We start from the raw sequence: 18,561 nt of genomic DNA, 5'->3' as shown, positions 1-18,561 counted from the left end.
ATTCGGAACATCTTCCCATATCAGTATTCCTAGTCCTACCTCAGTATTATGTATGTTCTGTTAAGTGTTCATGACTTAGAATTCATGTCTGGGGCTTACAAACAATTCCTTGTTGAGAAATGTGTACAACATCTGTTATGTTACTATGTGCTTTATATAAGTAAATATACTGTGCTATAAAAATACAATGAATTGATGCAAGGATTGATAGATGGATGGATGGATGGATGGATTGATTGATTGATTGATTGGTTGATTGATTGATTGATTGATTGATTGATTGATTGATTGATTGATTGATTGATTGGTTACTCACTTTCATACATTGCATTGACAAATTTTGAATCTCAAAAGTTTCAATCTTGAAACTTTTCAATCCTCTGATCCCTGCTACAGAAAGTACATTATTGTTTAGGAGAAAAACAATCTCCCCATCCCCACCTGTCCAACACCCGAAGTGGACGCCTAAAACGCTGGACTGCAACACTGATAAGCCAAAGTCACCTAGAGTGGCCCTGAATGATGTAGAGCCTGAAGCGATATCTGTGTGCTATCTAAGTATGACTGTGTGCATCTATCCATGCTGTAATGTAGCTAGACAGCATTTCTTCTGAAGCAATAAAAGCAACATTCAAAAGAACAACTCTAAACAACATGAACAACTGTTTCCAAAAGAGAATAGAGTTTGTAGATGTGGGAGAGATGAGAAATAAGAACTCCCCAGTACTTTTTAGAACTGATGAAAGGACTGAGTCATCTCGGTCTGTTTTTATCAGCATCTGAGACGCAAAAATAAATCTACAGTTATTTCTCGGGGCTCTGCGATTCCTCAGAAGTGACAGAGGAATATGTAAAGCTTTTCTTTAAGTAAACAGTGTGACTAGCCTAGCATTACATGGCACTAGTCCAACTGATTAGACAGCTACTGTCAGTGAACCCAAGAGAAAAGTAAAGGGAGGCCAGGGCCTTCAGGAGTAGGCGGTCAGTGACTGTGTTTATTAAGGAGAGCGAGAAAGAGAGAGAGATTGTTTGTGTGTGTGTGTGTGTGTGTGTGTGTGTGTGTGTGTGTGTGTGTGTGTGTGTGTGTGTGTGTGTGTGTGTGTGTGTGTGTGTGTGTGCGCAGTGTGAAAATTGGTAAACCTAGCTGTGTGAAAACCTAGATAGATATTGTTTTTAGATATAAAGAAGAAGTAGTAGAAGAAGAAGAAACACAGTAGTAAAAATAAAAAAAAAAACTGTTGTGTTTTTGGAAAACTAATTAGAGGGAAAAAAGACGACGCAAAACTTCAGTATATATTCCCTCAAGTATTTAGCTGTCCTTTTCTCACACTTCTAATGACCCCATGCACAGATCTATCATAAACTTAGCATGTACTTCTCTTTCGCTATCCTTCCGTTAGCGCTTAACTCTTTCTGTTACACTTGGACTCGCACTTGAACTTCTGAACTGTCTTCCTGGTACACGTAAAAATAATCATAAATTTCAATATGGCTCCATAAAGAACCATGACTTTGTGTTGCATCAAGTGAAAGGTACATCACATTAAAAATGGTTCTTCATAAAGACTATTTACTGTATCTGTTTGCCTTTTCCTTACTGTAAATGGTTCTTCCTAAATGGAACTATTTCCTTAAGGGTTATTTGAAGCACTACAAAAGGTTATTCTATGACATTGCTCCTCTGAATAACCCAGTTTGGCACCATTTGAGTGTAGTAACTACTTATGGTTTTATATTAACTGTTACCTAAAGATTTATCTGCAATATACTGTAGCTTTGATGTTAATCCTCATTTTGTCAAGTCACTTGGAGTAAGATTGTCTGAGATGAGTAAATACAACACAGGGTTCTTTTATGCACCCTAAACCAGTCAGGGAAATGCACATAAAACAGTTAAAAAAGAAAAAAACAAGCCAAAGGAAACACCTGGATGTAACAAAATGTTTCAGGCTAATTACACTTCCAGTATGAACACACGCATGCATACACACACACACACACACACACAAACACGCACACGCACACGCACACGCTCACGCTCACGCACACACACACACACACACACACACACACACACACACACACACACACACACACACACACGCTCACGCACAAACACATGCGGATGCAAGTGCATACCCTCCAAAGAGGTGTATCTCCTTCCTCTTCTATTCCTCCCGGAGGCCTAAATAACTCTTCGGCACGCAGCCATCACTTTCAATTAGCGGTAGCAGCAGAATGCTCTGCCTTGCCCTGTGCTGGCATGGCACCCTCCTGTTTGGAAAAACATATTGTTGTCTGACCACGGGGCCTGCGCTTGGACAAAAGCAAAGTATCCCTCCAGGACCATCACATGAATGGTGTGCTTTCCTTTCCCCCAAGTCAGTCCAAAACAAGTCCGAATACCTGCATACCTGCAATACCACAGTCACTACTATTGCGATGTCTCCATCAATCAGACCAACATAAATGAAAAACAACATGAAGGCCACAGACTCCATTTCTCAGAAATTAGGAGAACAACACTGATTCACCCCTTGTTGTTGCATGTATTTGGTTTTGTGTTGTTTCGTATGTGCTGTATGGCGATTTATTGAGATGAGTCATGTTGTGAATGTGAGCACATCACTAAAATGGCGATTGCATGGTGCAGTGGAAGTGTGCAGTGAGTGTGCGTAATGTGCAGTGATATAAAGACACCTGCATCTGGAGGGTCTAGTCACAGTCAATCAGTATGTCAGGCTACAATTCCACCATGAAGACAAGAACACTATAAAGAACTCAGAGAAAAGCTTATTGAAAAGCAGAAGTTATGGGATGGATACAACAAAATGCCCCTAAACATGACTATTTTCTAAGTAGGCCTACTAAGTACATGAAAGTAAACTAACTTGATACTTTTCATGTTCATAGACTATGATATCTACAGAATGTTTTGGAATGTAGTTGTTTCGAATGCAAAGGTTTAGAACAATATTTGCTTCTCCACTTGTGTTGAGCATTCAGTTTTAGTTGTGGTTTCGGTATGTAAATTAACCTTTAACTGAAGTTTCTCATCTGAGGCTTGTTTGAGCTGAAACAGAGGGCGACTTATCTTCTTGACAACCATGGGCGGTGCTGAAACCCAGTAAAGGAAACTGTTAGAAAGCGTTGGTGCACATACCTATAGATTGTTATGCCAGTTTCCCTTTCCCATAACCTACAACATGGTCTAGCCATATGTTGAATGCAAGGCTTTAAAGAAAACAACTTATATTCAGATGGACCAACATTTTAACACATGCATTGCAACATTTACGCACATTTATATTTAGCCACTTAGCGGACACTTTATCCAAAGTGAAAATTATTTGAAAATGTCTTTGTATATTGTAAAGCTAAAGCTAAAATGTGATGTGTAAAAAATGACGTGCTAAGTGCGTTCAGAGACAACACATCTGTGTCCATATCAAAAGTGTGGCTGGTCAAGACTGCTGAGTGAAATTACTGACACAAAACTGTTCGCTGAGCTAACATGCATTCATATATATATATTTATCTATGACATGCATTGAGTAATTTTGACACTCTTCGGCTGTGTAAAGGTGTGATGTTCTTACTTGCTAACCAGCGGTGAGATAAGATGGACTTCCTTTTGACATCGGACTGTGTACTACTGTCATACTGAAATGTTTTCTGTTTCTTAACAGTGTATCCCACCAAACGAATTAACTCTTTGCCGAATAGCAAAACCGCAACAGAGGGAAAGTTATCTGAGGACAAGGACAATTCAGGAAGTGGGTTGAGAGGACGCCTTACTCTCCGTAAGCCCGACGAGACACCTGTTTGCGCGCAACTAAACAAAGTCATCCGCTATTTGCCAATTTGCATGTAGCCTACTAATTTAAGCTATAACTTTAAAGATATGGAAAAAAATCTATACTTTTATTTAGGCTAAATAAAAACGCGAAACAACGAATACAACCATTCTGAATCCAACCATGGCATAGTTCATTTAGTGGCGTTAACCATCAATCTTTACGCCTATAAGGAGCACTTGATCTCATATAACCAACATCTCGGAGCGTGCGGAACTGTGCGTGGCGCATGCAGGAAACCCATCATTACCGCCTCTCAGCCACATTTCGTTTCTTTTTCGGTGGAGGCTTCAAATTCAGTCACTTGCCGTAGCCTGTCTTCTCAAGAAAAATATGGTCTTCAAACGGGAAATGTTGCCATGTGGACAGAGGAACAGATGAACATTAAAGGTAGGCTATCAATGTCGACGTCCACGCCGTTATTTGAGAGAAGCCAACGGACTTTTGTGACTCTGGACACACAGTAGGTGTGCGAATTAAGCTATGCATCATTCTATGTGAATAAATTGTTAATTAAGCTACTTTGTTTAAAGTTCTTAACGCTGTGTAGCCTACTGTGGTGAGAGACGCGCGCTTATTCTGTAGCCTAATCTATGGTGGAAAGAGAAGATAGCCCAGGTGCATTTGTCCGATTGGCTGAAGTTCTCAAAGTTAACCCAATCCTGGTGTAATGCCTCAGCATGGTGTGTGTGTGGCAAGTCGTTTTAACATTAGGCCAACATTACTTTTGACTATTTTGACTGACTAGTCACAGTTGTAATTATTGATATCAACAACAATTATTTTATTACTGTAGCCTCATCTGTAACTTAAACGTTTGCCACTGACTTCCATTTAAACGGAATTAGAGATGTCTAGTCTAATTTTAACCCCTTTATTCAATTGTGCGTTTTTTAGAATGCAAACTTGTCATGCCCATAATGACACTTTGACTAGTGTGCCTAAAGTAGTCTACCAGAGAAGGTTAAGCGGAGTAATGAAGGATCTTTGAGTCTACTAAGATAAGCCTATTCTAGACTATTTTGGAGCATCTTCTCACAATGCATGTTAGCCTAAGACCTAGCAGATTAAAATAAATAAATACATACATACAGTACATACATACATAAACAAATAAATACATCAATACATGGTCATTTCAAATCATCATTGGTGACCTGGCTTGGGTCATAAGGACCCTATGGAATGACACGTTTCATCATTATAAACTGAAGTATAGTACCACACAGTGCTTGTTACACGTCATCTAAATCTGAAGTTGCATATCATAAAGAATGTATGAGAACATGCACACAGATAAAAACACAAACAAATAAATATACACACACACACACACACACACGCACACACACACACGTAACTACAATCGCTTGTATTTGATTGTGTACTCCATACCCACTTCTGATCACCACTGAGTCAGAGAGGGCAAATGAGTGCACTTCTCCATTTGCAATGTCCCATGCTACTTTCAATACGCATATTTAAAGGAACACTTCACCGTTTTTTCATATTAAACTGTGTTATTTCCTTAATTAAGACGAGTTGATACATATCTCTCACGTTTCAATGCGTGCACTCACTGGCTCTGGCGCGCGGCGCAACTTTGATATCACTTAGCTAGCCCAGTTCATTCATTAGGATCCAAACAGAGATGAAGTTAGAAGCGACCAAACATCTCCATTAGGCCGCGAGCTAGATAGGCCTACCGTGCACCCCCCCCACCTCCCAACAAAACCATACTTTTTTGAAAGGTCTGGGTGTGTAGAATATGAATCTGAATGTTAACATTGAACATTTTGGGATGCACTACCTGTTTTAGCCCTATGAATAGGGAAACCCTAAAAACCGATTATAAGCGATTCTAACACATCAAGATGGTCCTAGTCAATCAGAACAGCTTTTAAGTGACCTATTACACACTCAAACTTCACATATGAAGACTTAGGTCAAATGTCTACCATGCTGCTTATTGGTAGGTGTCTTAAATTAACATAGGTAAAGCCTTATATTGATATAATGAGCCTATTTCATGTATAGGCCACAAAGTAGATACGACTACCATACACCGCCTACCCCCTTTTCTAACAAAATCATGCTTTTGTGAAAGGTTTGGATGTGTACAATATGAATATGAATGTTAACATTGAACATTTTGGGTTGCAGTACCTGTTTTAGCCCTATGAATAGGGAAACCCTAAAAACCGATTATAAGCGATTCTAACACATCAAGATGGTCCTAGTCAATCAGAACAGCTTTTAAGTGACCTATTACACACTCAAACTTCACATATGAAGACTTAGGTCAAATGTCTACCATGCTGCTTATTGGTAGGTGTCTTAAATTAACATAGGTAAAGCCTTATATTGATATAATGAGCCTATTTCATGTATAGGCCACAAAGTAGATACGACTACCATACACCGCCTACCCCCTTTTCTAACAAAATCATGCTTTTGTGAAAGGTTTGGATGTGTACAATATGAATGTGAATGTTAACATTGAACATTTTGGGTTGTACTACCTGTTTTAGCCCTGTGAATAGGGAAACCCTAAAAAACGATTTCAAGCGATTTTAACACAGAGATTATCCTAGTCAATCAGAACAGCTTTTAGATGACCTATTACACACTCAAACTTCACATAATGAAGACTTAAGTCAAATATCTACCATGCTGCATATTGGTAGGTGTCTAAAATTAACATAGCTAAGGCCTTATATTGATATAGGGAGCTAATTGAATTTCCCCTTGGGGATCAATAAAGTATCTATCTATCTATCTATCTAATTGTATAGGCCACAACCTAGATACGCCTAACATACACCCCCAACCCCCTCCGCTAATGAAAAGTTTCAGTCTGTGATGAATCTGAATGTTAACATTGAACATTTTGGGTTGCACTATTTGTTTTCACCCTCTGAATAGGGGAAAAAAAACTATTTTAAGCGATTTTAACAGAGGTTGTCCAAGTCAATCAGAACAGCTTTTAGATGATCCATTACACACTCAAATTTCATATGATGACTTAGGTGAAAGAACACCCTATACTGCTTCTTGGTAAGTGACTACATTTAATATAGTTAAGGCCTTGGGCCCTATTTTCATGATGCAAAACCTGGCAGAAAGTGTGTAATAATAACAACGCAAAGCTTATTCCTATCATAGAGTTTTTCGCCATGCGCTTCTCTTTTATTGAGCAATGTGCCAAGGGGTGTGGGAATTAATGACTTAAGAACGGGTCTGGCACATTATCTAAGAATCATTATCTTACATGAACTAAAACGCATTGCACTACTGACCAAGAGAAACCTGGTCAGAAATCAGTGGCGAGTGGTTATTATTTTAAGAGTGCATTATCAACAATGATGCGGGCGCTGTTTGTTAAGTTGCACTGCTTGCTCTTAAAGGGAATGACCGATGACACTCGCATTAGTTTAAAGGATGTTTTGCCCGAAACACACCCATTACTGATTAAGAAACATAGGAATGCCTTGTTGTGCCATTCGTTATCCATTTGATAACGAAAACACTCCCAATGTGGACAGGACAGCCTACTAAATTTAAATAAACTTTAAATAAGTGACCATGAAGTGTTGTAATACAGCCCCTTATGTTGATTTCATGAGCCCATTTCCTACCCAGCATGCACATACACACACAATGACTATACAAGAACTATGTACATACAGCATGGAAAATAACTATACAGCATGCACACACGAAAATGTGCAATACAGCATGCATACAGTCACACAATAACTACACTGAACAAAATTATAAACACACCACTTTCACAACATTTCTCTCAAATATTGTTCACAACTCTGTGTTAGTGAGCACTTCTTCTTTACCAATATAATCCATCCACCTCACAGGTGTGGCATATCAAGATGTTGATTAGACAACATGATTATTGCACAGGTGTGCCTAAGCCTGGCTACAATGAAAGGCCACTCTAAAATATGCAGTTTCACTGTATTGTCTTCACATACAGTGATTTTGCCTTTTGACACCAATGTTCTAGACATGTCAATAATTCCTTCGCATAGAGTTGATCAGGTTGTTGATTGTGGCCTGTGGAATGTTGGTCCACTCCTCTTCAACTCCTCTTGCAAAGTTGCTGGATATTGGCAGGACCTGGAGCATGCTGTCGTATATGCCGACCCAGAGCATCCCAAACATGCTCAATGGGGGTGACATGATTGGTGAGTATACTGGCCATGCAAGAACTGGGATGTTTTCAGCTTCCAGGAATTGTTTACAGATCCTTGCAACATGGGGCTGTGCATCATCATTCATGCTGCAACATGAGGTGATGGTGGTGGATGAGATGCTATGGATCGATGGCATCAATAAAATGCACCTATGTTTGTTGTCCATAACACACGTCTGCCCATCCCATAAAGCCATACATGCTGTCTGCCATCAGTCCTGTACAGTGAAAACCGGGATTCATCTGTGTAGAGAACACATCTCCAAAGTGCCAGACCCCTTCGAATGTGAGCATTTGCCCACTCCAGTCAGTTACGATGACAAACTGCAGACACTTTGTGCAGAACCGATTGTTGCAGCAGCTGTTCGGGTGGTGGGTCTCAGATGATCTTGGAGGTGAAGATGCTAGATGTAGAGGTCCTGGGCTGGTGTGGTTACACATGGTCTACTGTTGTTGTGAGGCTGGTTGGATACAGTACTACCAAATTCTCTGAAATGCCTTTGGAGACGGCTTATGGTAGAGAAATGAGCATTCCTGCAGTCAGAGGGAGCAGCCAACTGTAGGCTCCCTTGAAGCTTGCAACATCTGTGGCATTGTGCTGTGTTATGGATCTACACATTTTAGAGTGATCTTTTATTGTGAGCCTGCCAGCCTAAGGCACACCTGACATCTTAATAGGCCACACCTATGAGGTGTATGAATTACATTGGCAAAAAAGAAGTGCTCACTAGCACAGATTTATGAACAATATTTGAGTGAAATAGGCCTTTTGTGTATAAAGTCTTAGCTCTTTGAGTTCAGCTCATTATAAATGGGGGCATAAAACAACAGTGTTACTTTTATAAGTTTGTCAGTGTAGTTACAGTGTCTGTGCACATGCTGTAGTTCATTTGTGTGTGTGTGTGTGTGTGTGTGTGTGTGTGTGAGAGAGAAATGAGAATGCTTTATAGTTCTCTTGTATTAAGTTATTGTGCATTTGTGCCTACCATACACCCCCAACCCCAAAGCAGAGGGATTGGGGGTGCATGGTAGGCGTATCTACAGTAGATTGTGGCCTATCCATGAAATTAGCTCCCTATATCAATATAAGGCCTTAGCTATGTTAATTTTAGACACCTACAGTACCAATATGCAGCATGGTAGATATTTGACCTAAGTCTTCATATGTGAACTTTGAGTCTGTAACAGGTCATCTAAAAGCTGTTCTGATTGACTAGGACCATCTTGATGTGTTAGAATCGCTTATAATCGTTTTTTAGGGTTTCCCTATTCATAGGGCTAAAAAAGGTAGTGCAACCCAAAATGTGTAATGTTAACATTCATATTCATATTGTACACATCCAAACCTTTCACAAAAGCATGATTTTGTTAGAAAAGGGGGTAGGGGGTGTATGGTACTAGTCGTATCTACTTTGTGGCCTATACATGAAATGGGCTCATTATATCAATATAAGGCTTTGCCTATGTTAATTTAAGACACCTACCAATAAGCAGCATGATAGATATTTGACTTAAGTCTTCATATGGGAAGTTTGAGTGTGTAATAGGTCACTTAAAAGCTGTTCTGATTGACTAGGACCTAGGGATGTTAACCGGTGACTGTTTGACCGATGGTTGACCGTATCCACGTTAACCGACCAAAGTTGTCGCTAGTCGGTTAAAAAAAAAAAAAAAAAGAGGCATTTAAATTAGGCTAAAGACAGTGGACTATAAACGCTACTACAGCTAGCCATCTCATTCCAAGAAGATATTTCTTTGCGTGAAGTTAATAAATTATCCCTCACACTCAATTTTTTCATAACTCGCCTGCTTGTAGGCTAGGCTACGAAATAAACCAATAAAAACATTTGGCACGAGGTCACAGCGGTGGCCGGTGCGTCTTTTGCAATCTGTAAGTGCGCTGTTTTATCCATTGGTTTTATCGTGTTGCAGTCTAGGCAACTTTCCGCATAAGATGGGCTTAGATTTGGAAAAGACATTACATCTACATTTCAGAAAGGGTCATAAACGGTAACAGATAAGGTAATGATCATCTTTCGTTATTATTGTTAGCACTTCCTCAAACTAAGCTGCGTCTCTTCGGAGCTGTCATTTTCATATGTGAGCCGCGGTCATTTCAGCTTCAAATGAGCTTCTAACGCTAGACAAACGCCTTTATTTGCAACGCGATCACATTGAACCCAAACCATTTTCGGAGCGAAGGAACCACTTGTCCTCCACTTACAAGCTCCTTGGTTTGCAGGACTCATGTTTGGCGCTGTTGGGGATTTTAAAAAGTGACGTGAGTGAAAGGGCGGCGCCGGGGCTGTGTAGGAGCGGGGGACAGAGAGATGAGATTTGGGAAATTGCGTGGCTGGCTGTTATTTCAAATAGCATAATTTAAACGAATCGGCTAACCGGTTTCAACCGGCTAATGAGCCTCGGTGGTCGGTCAAGAAAATGTGTAGTTTTCGCCATCCCTACTAGGACCATCTTGATGTGTTAGAATCGCTTATAATCGGTTTTTAGGGTTTCCCTATTCATAGGGCTAAAACAGGTAGTGCAACCCAAAATGTTCAATGTTAACATTCATATTCATATTGTACACATCCAAACCTTTCACAAAAGCATGATTTTGTTAGAAAAGGGGGTAGGCGGTGTATGGTAGTCGAATCTACTTTGTGGCCTATACATGAAATGGGCTCATTATATCAATATAAGGCTTTGCCTATGTTCATTTAAGACACCTACCAAAAAGCAGCATGGTAGACATTTGACCTAAGTCTTCATATGTGAAGTTTGAATGTGTAATAGGTCACTTAAAAGCTGTTCTGATTGATAGGACCATCTTGATGTGTTAGAATCGCTTATAATCGTTTTTTAGGGTTTCCCTTTTCATAGGGCTAAAACAGGTAGTGCATCCCAAAATTTTCAATGTTAACATTCAGATTCATATTCTACACACCCAGACCTTTCAAAAAAGTATGGTTTTGTTGGGAGGTGGGGGGGGTGCACGGTAGGCCTATCTAGCTCGCGGCCTACATGTTTTCCCTATTAAAATACAGTTACACAAGTAGTCATACGATTAAGTATGGTGAGACAAAGTAAAAAGTGGTGCATTTCTAAGCAAGTAAAAGGCGGAATAACATTGGGAGCACTTAGACTGCGCAGTAATATCCTCACTCCAAAGTGAAACTGAAAGTGCAAGAGTGAGGATATTACTGCGCCACACAATATAGTTATCCCTCTTACCTGCTTAGAAATGCACCATGTTTTATTTTGTCTCACCATACTTGGTCATGTGACTACTCATTTAACTGTATTTTAGGGAAAATATGGAGGTGTTTGGTTGCTTCTAACTTCATCACTGTTTGGATCCTAATGAATGCATTGGGCTAGCTAAGTGCTATGAAAGTTGCACCGCGCACGTGAGAGGTATGTATCAACTCAGTTAAGGGAATAACGTAGTTTAATATGAAAAAATGGTGAAATGTTCCTTTAAGGGCACTACCAGGAGTGTGCCTGAATGATTAGGCCCCTTTGAGCCAAAAATGCCAAGGCTTACTTTTTTGTCCCAGTCCAGTGCCGCAGATAATCTACCTGTCTTGAATTTTCCCTTGGGGATCAATAAAGTATCTATCTATCTATCTATCTATCTATCTATCTATCTATCTATCTATCTATCTAAGTATCTATCTATCTACCTCTTCCCCAGAGTGACAGAGGCTGGGAAGATGTTGGAAGGACACAAGGAAATAGGGTAGAACCGGATTGAAACAGGGGATACATAAAACTGCAAATCTGCTAAATTAAAATTCTGAAACATACAAATTACATCATGTTGTTTACCATGTTGTAAGTCGGTTTGATTAAAAAGAATCAGGCGAATGTAATGTAATGTAATTATGTGTTAACTTTAAATGTAAAGGTAAGACAACATTACTGTAAGTAAAATGGTCAGTAATAATAATATCAACTAAAGTAATTCAACTACTTTATTTTGATGATGCAAATTCTGTTAACATATTGAGTAGCACTGGCACTAATTTAAATAAATAAATAAAACAGTTTTTTTTTTTCAAAAAATCCCGTAAGGCCCTTGGCCAATTATGAGGTCACTTTCATTTGTTAGAGCTAAAATCAACATTTTTGGTGAGATTTTTAGCCGCATTGTGTATGAGCCGCAGTACAGTTTATGCAAGTTAAAAGAAACAAAACCATATTAATACCAGGCTTGTGCACAATTCCGAATTTTAGAATTTGCCTCCATTCAATTCATGAGTTGGAATTTGAATTGAATTGGCCCCACCCCACAGGAAGTTGAATTTGAATTGGAATTGGAATGACAGGAAGTGGAATTCAATTCATGGCAATTCAAAACAAATTCACATGTCACAAAACAGGAAGAATGTGTTGAATCTCACATACATTCAGTTCAGGGAAAATTACATTGGAAATGTAATTGATTACTGTTTTCAATTATAAATTGTGTGTTTGTTGAGATCATATCTGACATTTTGTGAAACTTAATTGTTAAACACTGCAAAAAAAGGGTGTCTAAAAACAAGATAAAAACACTAAATCTGAGGTAAAAGGTACTCAAAACAAGTGAAATTTTCTGTCCATGCAGCAAGATAATTTCACTTGACAAGATTTTGTGAATTAAGATAAATAAAAAAAATCTAGCAATAAGCATGTCTACAGAGGTATTTGGAAACTTAACATAAGATGAAATTTCTGTTTTTAAGATTACTTATCAATATAATTTTTACATCCCCAAAATAAGTAAAATATAGGCCTACTTAATATAAGCATAAAATGCTGGTTGTAAAATGAGGTTACTTAAATTTAAACAGCCTCAGATTATATCCTTTTTTTTTTTGGAAGAATATTTTCCGGACTTTTTGCCTTTATTCAGATAGGACAATGAAGATAGACAGGAAGCGGGTAGATGAGTGAAAGAGTTGGGGAGAGATTCGGATATGACCGCAGGTGAGATTCGAACCGGGTGCCCGTAGGTAGTTAGACGAGTACAAGGTACTAATGCTGTAACCTGTTGCGCCACAGTACCACAACTTGTGACAAGTCTAGATTATGTATATTTAAAGTTGTTACATAAGTTGTTATAAGCATAAACTGCTGTTTTAAGATGATATCTTAAGTCTTAAATGTCATCTTAAATTAAGTCAAATTTTCATGTCACTTAATCTTAAAACAAGCTTTATTTTGATGAGAATTTGAGGGAGAGATGTAAAACATCTCATTTTAACAGTATTTACCTCATTTTAAGATTTCATGCCTATTTGAGACAAAAAAAAAGATGTGCTTGATTTAAGATAGTGTAAAGTTGAGCACTTACGTAAAGTAAGAAATTCACGCTTCAAACAATATAAATGATCTAACACTTCTAATCTATTTTTTTTTTTATCTTGATAAGAATCAAATAATTTGCAGTGTACCCTTATATTATGTATATGAATTGATTTGAATTTCATTGAATTTCAATTCTACTTCCCTTAATTCAAATTCGAATTGTAATTCTGCATCCTGTTTTTGACCTCAATTCAAATTCAATTCAAACTCAAGAATTGAATTGGAATTTAGGAGTCATTCTCAATTCAATTCTGAATTTTGCACAAGCCTGATTAATACCATATTAACTACACCCGTGTATTAACCTCATAGCTGAAGAAATGTTACAAAATCAATGTATAAGCCGCGGCCTATAGTTGGGAAATTACAGTATATATAGCCAATATAGTTAACCACTTTGTAATGCTGGTTTTAGAGAAGTGACTTCCTCCTCGGGAAACTGCCTTTCAGATCATGGTGGTACTACCCTCTTATTTTCAGTGAAAGGCCGACGCCCATTGGCAACAACATTCACGTCTGTGGATTTGATGCTTAAGAGATAGAACAAGTTTCTAAACTTTGGCTTTGACACGGCATGGGCTTTGCTCCGTGAGAAGTTATGGAGTTCTAAACGTTGCCGTCATTTGAGCTTTTAATGTCTTAAATGAAAGTGTATGTAAGGGAAGGTTACTTTTTCGCTATAATCTTTGCGTTTACAGTATACATGCCATAAAATGTATTTTGTACCATATTACATTACTCAATGTGAGTGATACCTTCTGAATACTTTGGATTACATCAGCAATGTCTTACATTTTGATGAAACAGTTGTGATGCTGAGGTTGCAAGACTCACAGCCAATGCCAACAACCCACAACCAGCTTTATAGTTTATGGTTATGGCATTTGACAGAATACCAGATTAGAGTAAGGATAGATATGCTTATGTAACATTCATTATTAACATGATCAGGTTCTCTGTTTAACAGCCTTTCCACAAAAATCATCTGGCTTGTGTATGTATCCAAATGATCAGTTGACCAAAGTAACCAGTGCTATTCTGTCAACTAACTTTCTGTTTCTGTTCAGTCACTTTTCTGGAAGGAAATGTTTTTATTGTTCAATATGCGCCAAACAGAATGTCTACAGCCGTGTGCAATTTCCTAAAAAAAATGCTGACTGAGTGAGAGTGAGAGTGAACGACATTGCAAAGCATTTTGACTTTTTGTTCTTATGGCACTGACATGATTGACGTTTGCTTTTTTTTGTTGTTTTTTTACGGTTTCATGGTCATGGCCAACTTGGTCATGTCTGCAAGACACCACAGGGTGCCCTATGGTGTTAAGGCAGTCATATTGAGGCTTGTGACTTTGGAAATGTCCTGATGAGCAAACAAAGCCGGTCTGTGGTGAAACCTCAGCCTCAGATTGCAAATCACAAAGAGTCATGATTAGAACTGAGAACAAATCTTGCCCGACCCTACCCGAGCCTGTGCACGTTCTGAGGCTCGGGTTTGGGCGGAGAATACAGTATTGTGTGGGGAAAAAAATACCACAATTTTGACCACAGTATAGCCTCAGGTGTGTACAACATAGCTTTGATCAATTGTGAGAAGGTTTTTGTTTAGAAGCAAACCTGACCAACTCTTAGTAAGTGCTTTGCAATGCTCTGTGTTTGTAGTAATAGTTGTAAACAATAATAATAACAATCATAATAATAATAGTAAATAATGAAACAATAACAACAATATTAGATTTAGCTTTTGTCATCATAACTGCATGACATGTTTGATTATCAGTGTCTTCCCTGTGATGTTTGACTCCTTGTTGATGTTCTCTCCATGTGCTTTATATTTTCCAGAGGTAACAGTAAAGATTAAGGACCCACTGATGCCATCAACGTCCAGTCATGGTCCAAGTCACCACCTCATATGTAGACTTGGGGGGGTGTTCTGGCTAGTGACTGTAGTCTATCTCCTCCTCTACCTGGGAGAGAACAGTAGATTGGGAGACAGACTAAATGCTCCTTATCCAAGTGGGAAAAGTGTGCCCAAGAGTGTTTGTGGTCTTCCAGAGAGGGTGAACCCTCTGGTCCACGTCAATGGCTCCAGGACTTATTTAGTCTCATCGTACATGGAGCATCGGTCGAGATCGCAAATCCGCACGATAGCTATTGTGAAACGTACGGAGGCTGTCAGCTACTCCTGCTTGTTTTGCTGTGATGAAGAACTCATCAGGACTAGCAATGCCGAGCAAGAGATCCACTCCGACCATTTTGGATTTAACTTTGGCGCGGCAGACATCTTGTGCTCGGTCCCCGAAAATTGCTTGTCGCCCTCCCATGTGGCAATTCACAAGTCGCCTCTCGGGAACCAGAAGCCGTCTATTCTCCCCATTCGGAACCAAGAGACGCGTACTGAGTCCTTCCCTTACCAGTTTACCGTCTGTATCTCCGTGATGTATGATTACACCAACGTCCTGCAGTTGGTGCAGACCCTGGAGATGTTCCGACTACTGGGGGCCCAGCACGTAGCTATCTACAAATCCAGCTGCAACACAGCCACGCAGAGAGTACTGGATTATTACATCAAGGAAGGCTTTGTCGAGATCATTCCCTGGCCCATAACGCAGTATATCAATGTGTCGCGAGGGTGGCAGCCATCCGTGTCTCCAGGAGAGCTGCATTACTTTGGACAAATTGCTGCGCTGAACGACTGCGTTTACCGTTTCATGTACCAAACACGGTACGTGGTGCTGCAGGACTTGGACGAGGTTATTGTGCCGGTCAAGGTAAACAGCTGGACGGAACTGCTGCCTGTGTTAGAACAGAAGCACGGCAGTCAAACTAGCTTTGAGTTTCAGAACCATGTGTTCCGGAACACGGTGGGCGGGAGGAACGCGGCAGAGCGGCCGAGGGAGTGGCAGGGCATCTCTGGCGTGGACATCTTGGATCACATCTGGCGCGAGCCGAACTACCCCAACGTGTTCAATAACTTCAAGGTGATCGTTGATCCCCGAACGGTCTACCGCACGACGGTGCATGGCCTCCTGTCATCTGACAGCAGAGGGGTCCGTGTTGATGCTGACGTGGCCAGGATGTACCACATCAGAGCTCCCTGGCAGCAGGACGTCACCAGGGAGGAACTTATAAAGGACGAGCGCCTTTGGGATTATGCCCCTCGTCTCATCCCCGCCGTTTCACATGTGTTAAATAAGACCTCTACAAAATAGTGTGCCGTAATACTATATGATGTCATCTAGCGGCTGTATTGGTTTTTACATATCCATTATGTTGTCAGGTAAATAAATCTTTTGTCAGGTAAATAAATCTATGTCAAACAAAGATTATAATTATGGTTGCACTGACAATTATGTCAAAGGTCGTACTTTTAGAGTACTTCAACAGACAACGCATCTCTAAGATGGTACATTACCAGCATCCTGAGCTTAATTTTACTTTCACATCTGGATTTCCAGAAAAAAAAGGGCAGTGAAACCTCAAGTAGAGCGGGTGGTAGTCATAAGAGAAGAGAGAAGGGTTGGAGGGCAGAGGAAGAGAAGGGCAAGAGAAGGGCCTAGGCTCTGTGCTAATACAGCTGGTGACGAGAGGAGAAACCACTCTTTCCTCATTGAATGACTGCTATACTATGACACAGGCCTGAAACAGTTCAGGCATGGTGCCTGAATTCAGGCTTGAGCTTGGCCATGTATGATGTCAAGAAAGGCTATTCTCTACATTGTCTGTCAATATACAGTATTTCATCATTTCAGGCACAGATTACTTCCTATCTATCAGTCCCTGAAGACATACTCATTGCTACAGAAGCAGTTTGCACATGGGACATGGGTACAGAATCAAGCTGTGTAATTCGTGTAGACTTGAAACCATTGGACCAGCCTCACATTGATCAGGGATTTCTAATGCTTCCTACTTTGCCTAACCTTTACACACTGATAATAAACCGCAACAGCAGTCATTTACACATTCTTCTGACTGTAACTTTTTGCTGGTATTGCTACTACTGCTTACTACAGCCTCTTTGGATTTCAAAACTAACATCATCCCCTCTCATCGCTGGTGAAATGTAAACGCATTGAAACAAAGATCCTTCATTACTGACAAGATAGAGCAACATAATGCATCTCTATAGAAGCAAAATTCGAACAGCTCCTGTCTGCTTAAAGAGGCGTGTCGCAAGTTGTCATAGTGGGTTAGGGTTAGGGTCGATCTCTATCAGATTGGCAAGCAGTTCAGTTTGAATGTAATGTCACTTTCTTGGTCTGCTTAAAGGGGGATTCTCCCTTTTTTGCGAAAACAGAGCGTGGAAATGTTCGAACGTTTGCGCCTATCGCTCCGCTTTAACCCTCTCTGATTGAAAGGCGCTATTATCTATTATCTCAGAGAAAGGAAAATGAGCAGAGCTACTAGTAGGCAGTTGGGTCAGGCTTCTGGAAACCCAGCTACTGATATCATGGCAAAATGAAGGACCATATATCAGTCTGCCTGGCATCATGGCCAGGGCTCCATAAGGGGCTCTTCTCAACCCTCTCTCCTCGGTCCTCCGGCTCATTCCCACTGATCTATAATAAGGAACACTGGATAGACTATCCCATTGTTGCCACCCCATCATTCTTTATAGATCAGTGTGAACGAGCCGGAAGACCGAGGACCGAGAAGAGAGGGTTTAGAAGAGCCCATGGAATCCGTGGAGCAATAGGGTGCGTCCCAAGTTCTAGTTTGCAGGTTTCTCTCCTCGGCCCTCCAACTCGTGCCCTGGAAATTATCCAAAGCTCGCCCTCATCGAGGATGTCTCATTTATCTAATTGCAACCACAGGAGGTGAGAACGAGGAGAGTGGAGGGAGGTCAAAGGGCCACGAGAGCATCCTACACGGAAGCATTTTCAGTCAGGATTGTGCGATCACTGGTCCAAGGTGAAAAGTTCCCTCCCATGTCTTTTAACTTTCAGTTTCCAACAAGTTTGTAGGGATGTATTTGCGACAATACAGGAGTAGATCAAGAAAGAAAAGACCTCTAAATGCTTGATATATCATGAACTAGCATGCAAACTTGCAGCCTGTTTTCATATCTCAAAAACTATCAAACCGTGCCTCATCATCAGGGTCAATACATGGGAATAATCATATTTTTAGGCTTTGGCAA

General features: G+C 40.1%; 1 protein-coding gene across 2 annotated transcripts; it reads left to right on the top strand.

Annotated features, from left to right (window-relative positions):
- Positions 1 to 3,739: 3,739 nt before the first annotated feature.
- On the top strand, positions 3,740 to 16,727 carry si:zfos-464b6.2 (uncharacterized). Of its 2 annotated transcripts, none has more exons than XM_062552973.1 (2): positions 3,740 to 4,247; positions 15,261 to 16,727. In XM_062552973.1, exons 1-2 carry the CDS (start codon positions 4,217 to 4,219, stop codon positions 16,628 to 16,630), a joined length of 1,401 nt encoding a protein of 466 aa, XP_062408957.1. In that variant the 5' UTR covers positions 3,740 to 4,216; the 3' UTR covers positions 16,631 to 16,727. The 2 variants fall into 2 exon arrangements, with proteins under 2 accessions (XP_062408957.1, XP_062408958.1); XM_062552974.1 differs by having other exon boundaries at positions 4,241 to 4,324.
- Positions 16,728 to 18,561: the final 1,834 nt, after the last annotated feature.

This window comes from Sardina pilchardus, chromosome 13 (assembly GCF_963854185.1).
Source record: "Sardina pilchardus chromosome 13, fSarPil1.1, whole genome shotgun sequence".
NCBI classification, from domain to species: domain Eukaryota; kingdom Metazoa; phylum Chordata; class Actinopteri; order Clupeiformes; family Clupeidae; genus Sardina; species Sardina pilchardus.
Note: the sequence above shows the minus strand (reverse complement) of the source record. Positions and strands in the feature narration are given on the sequence as shown.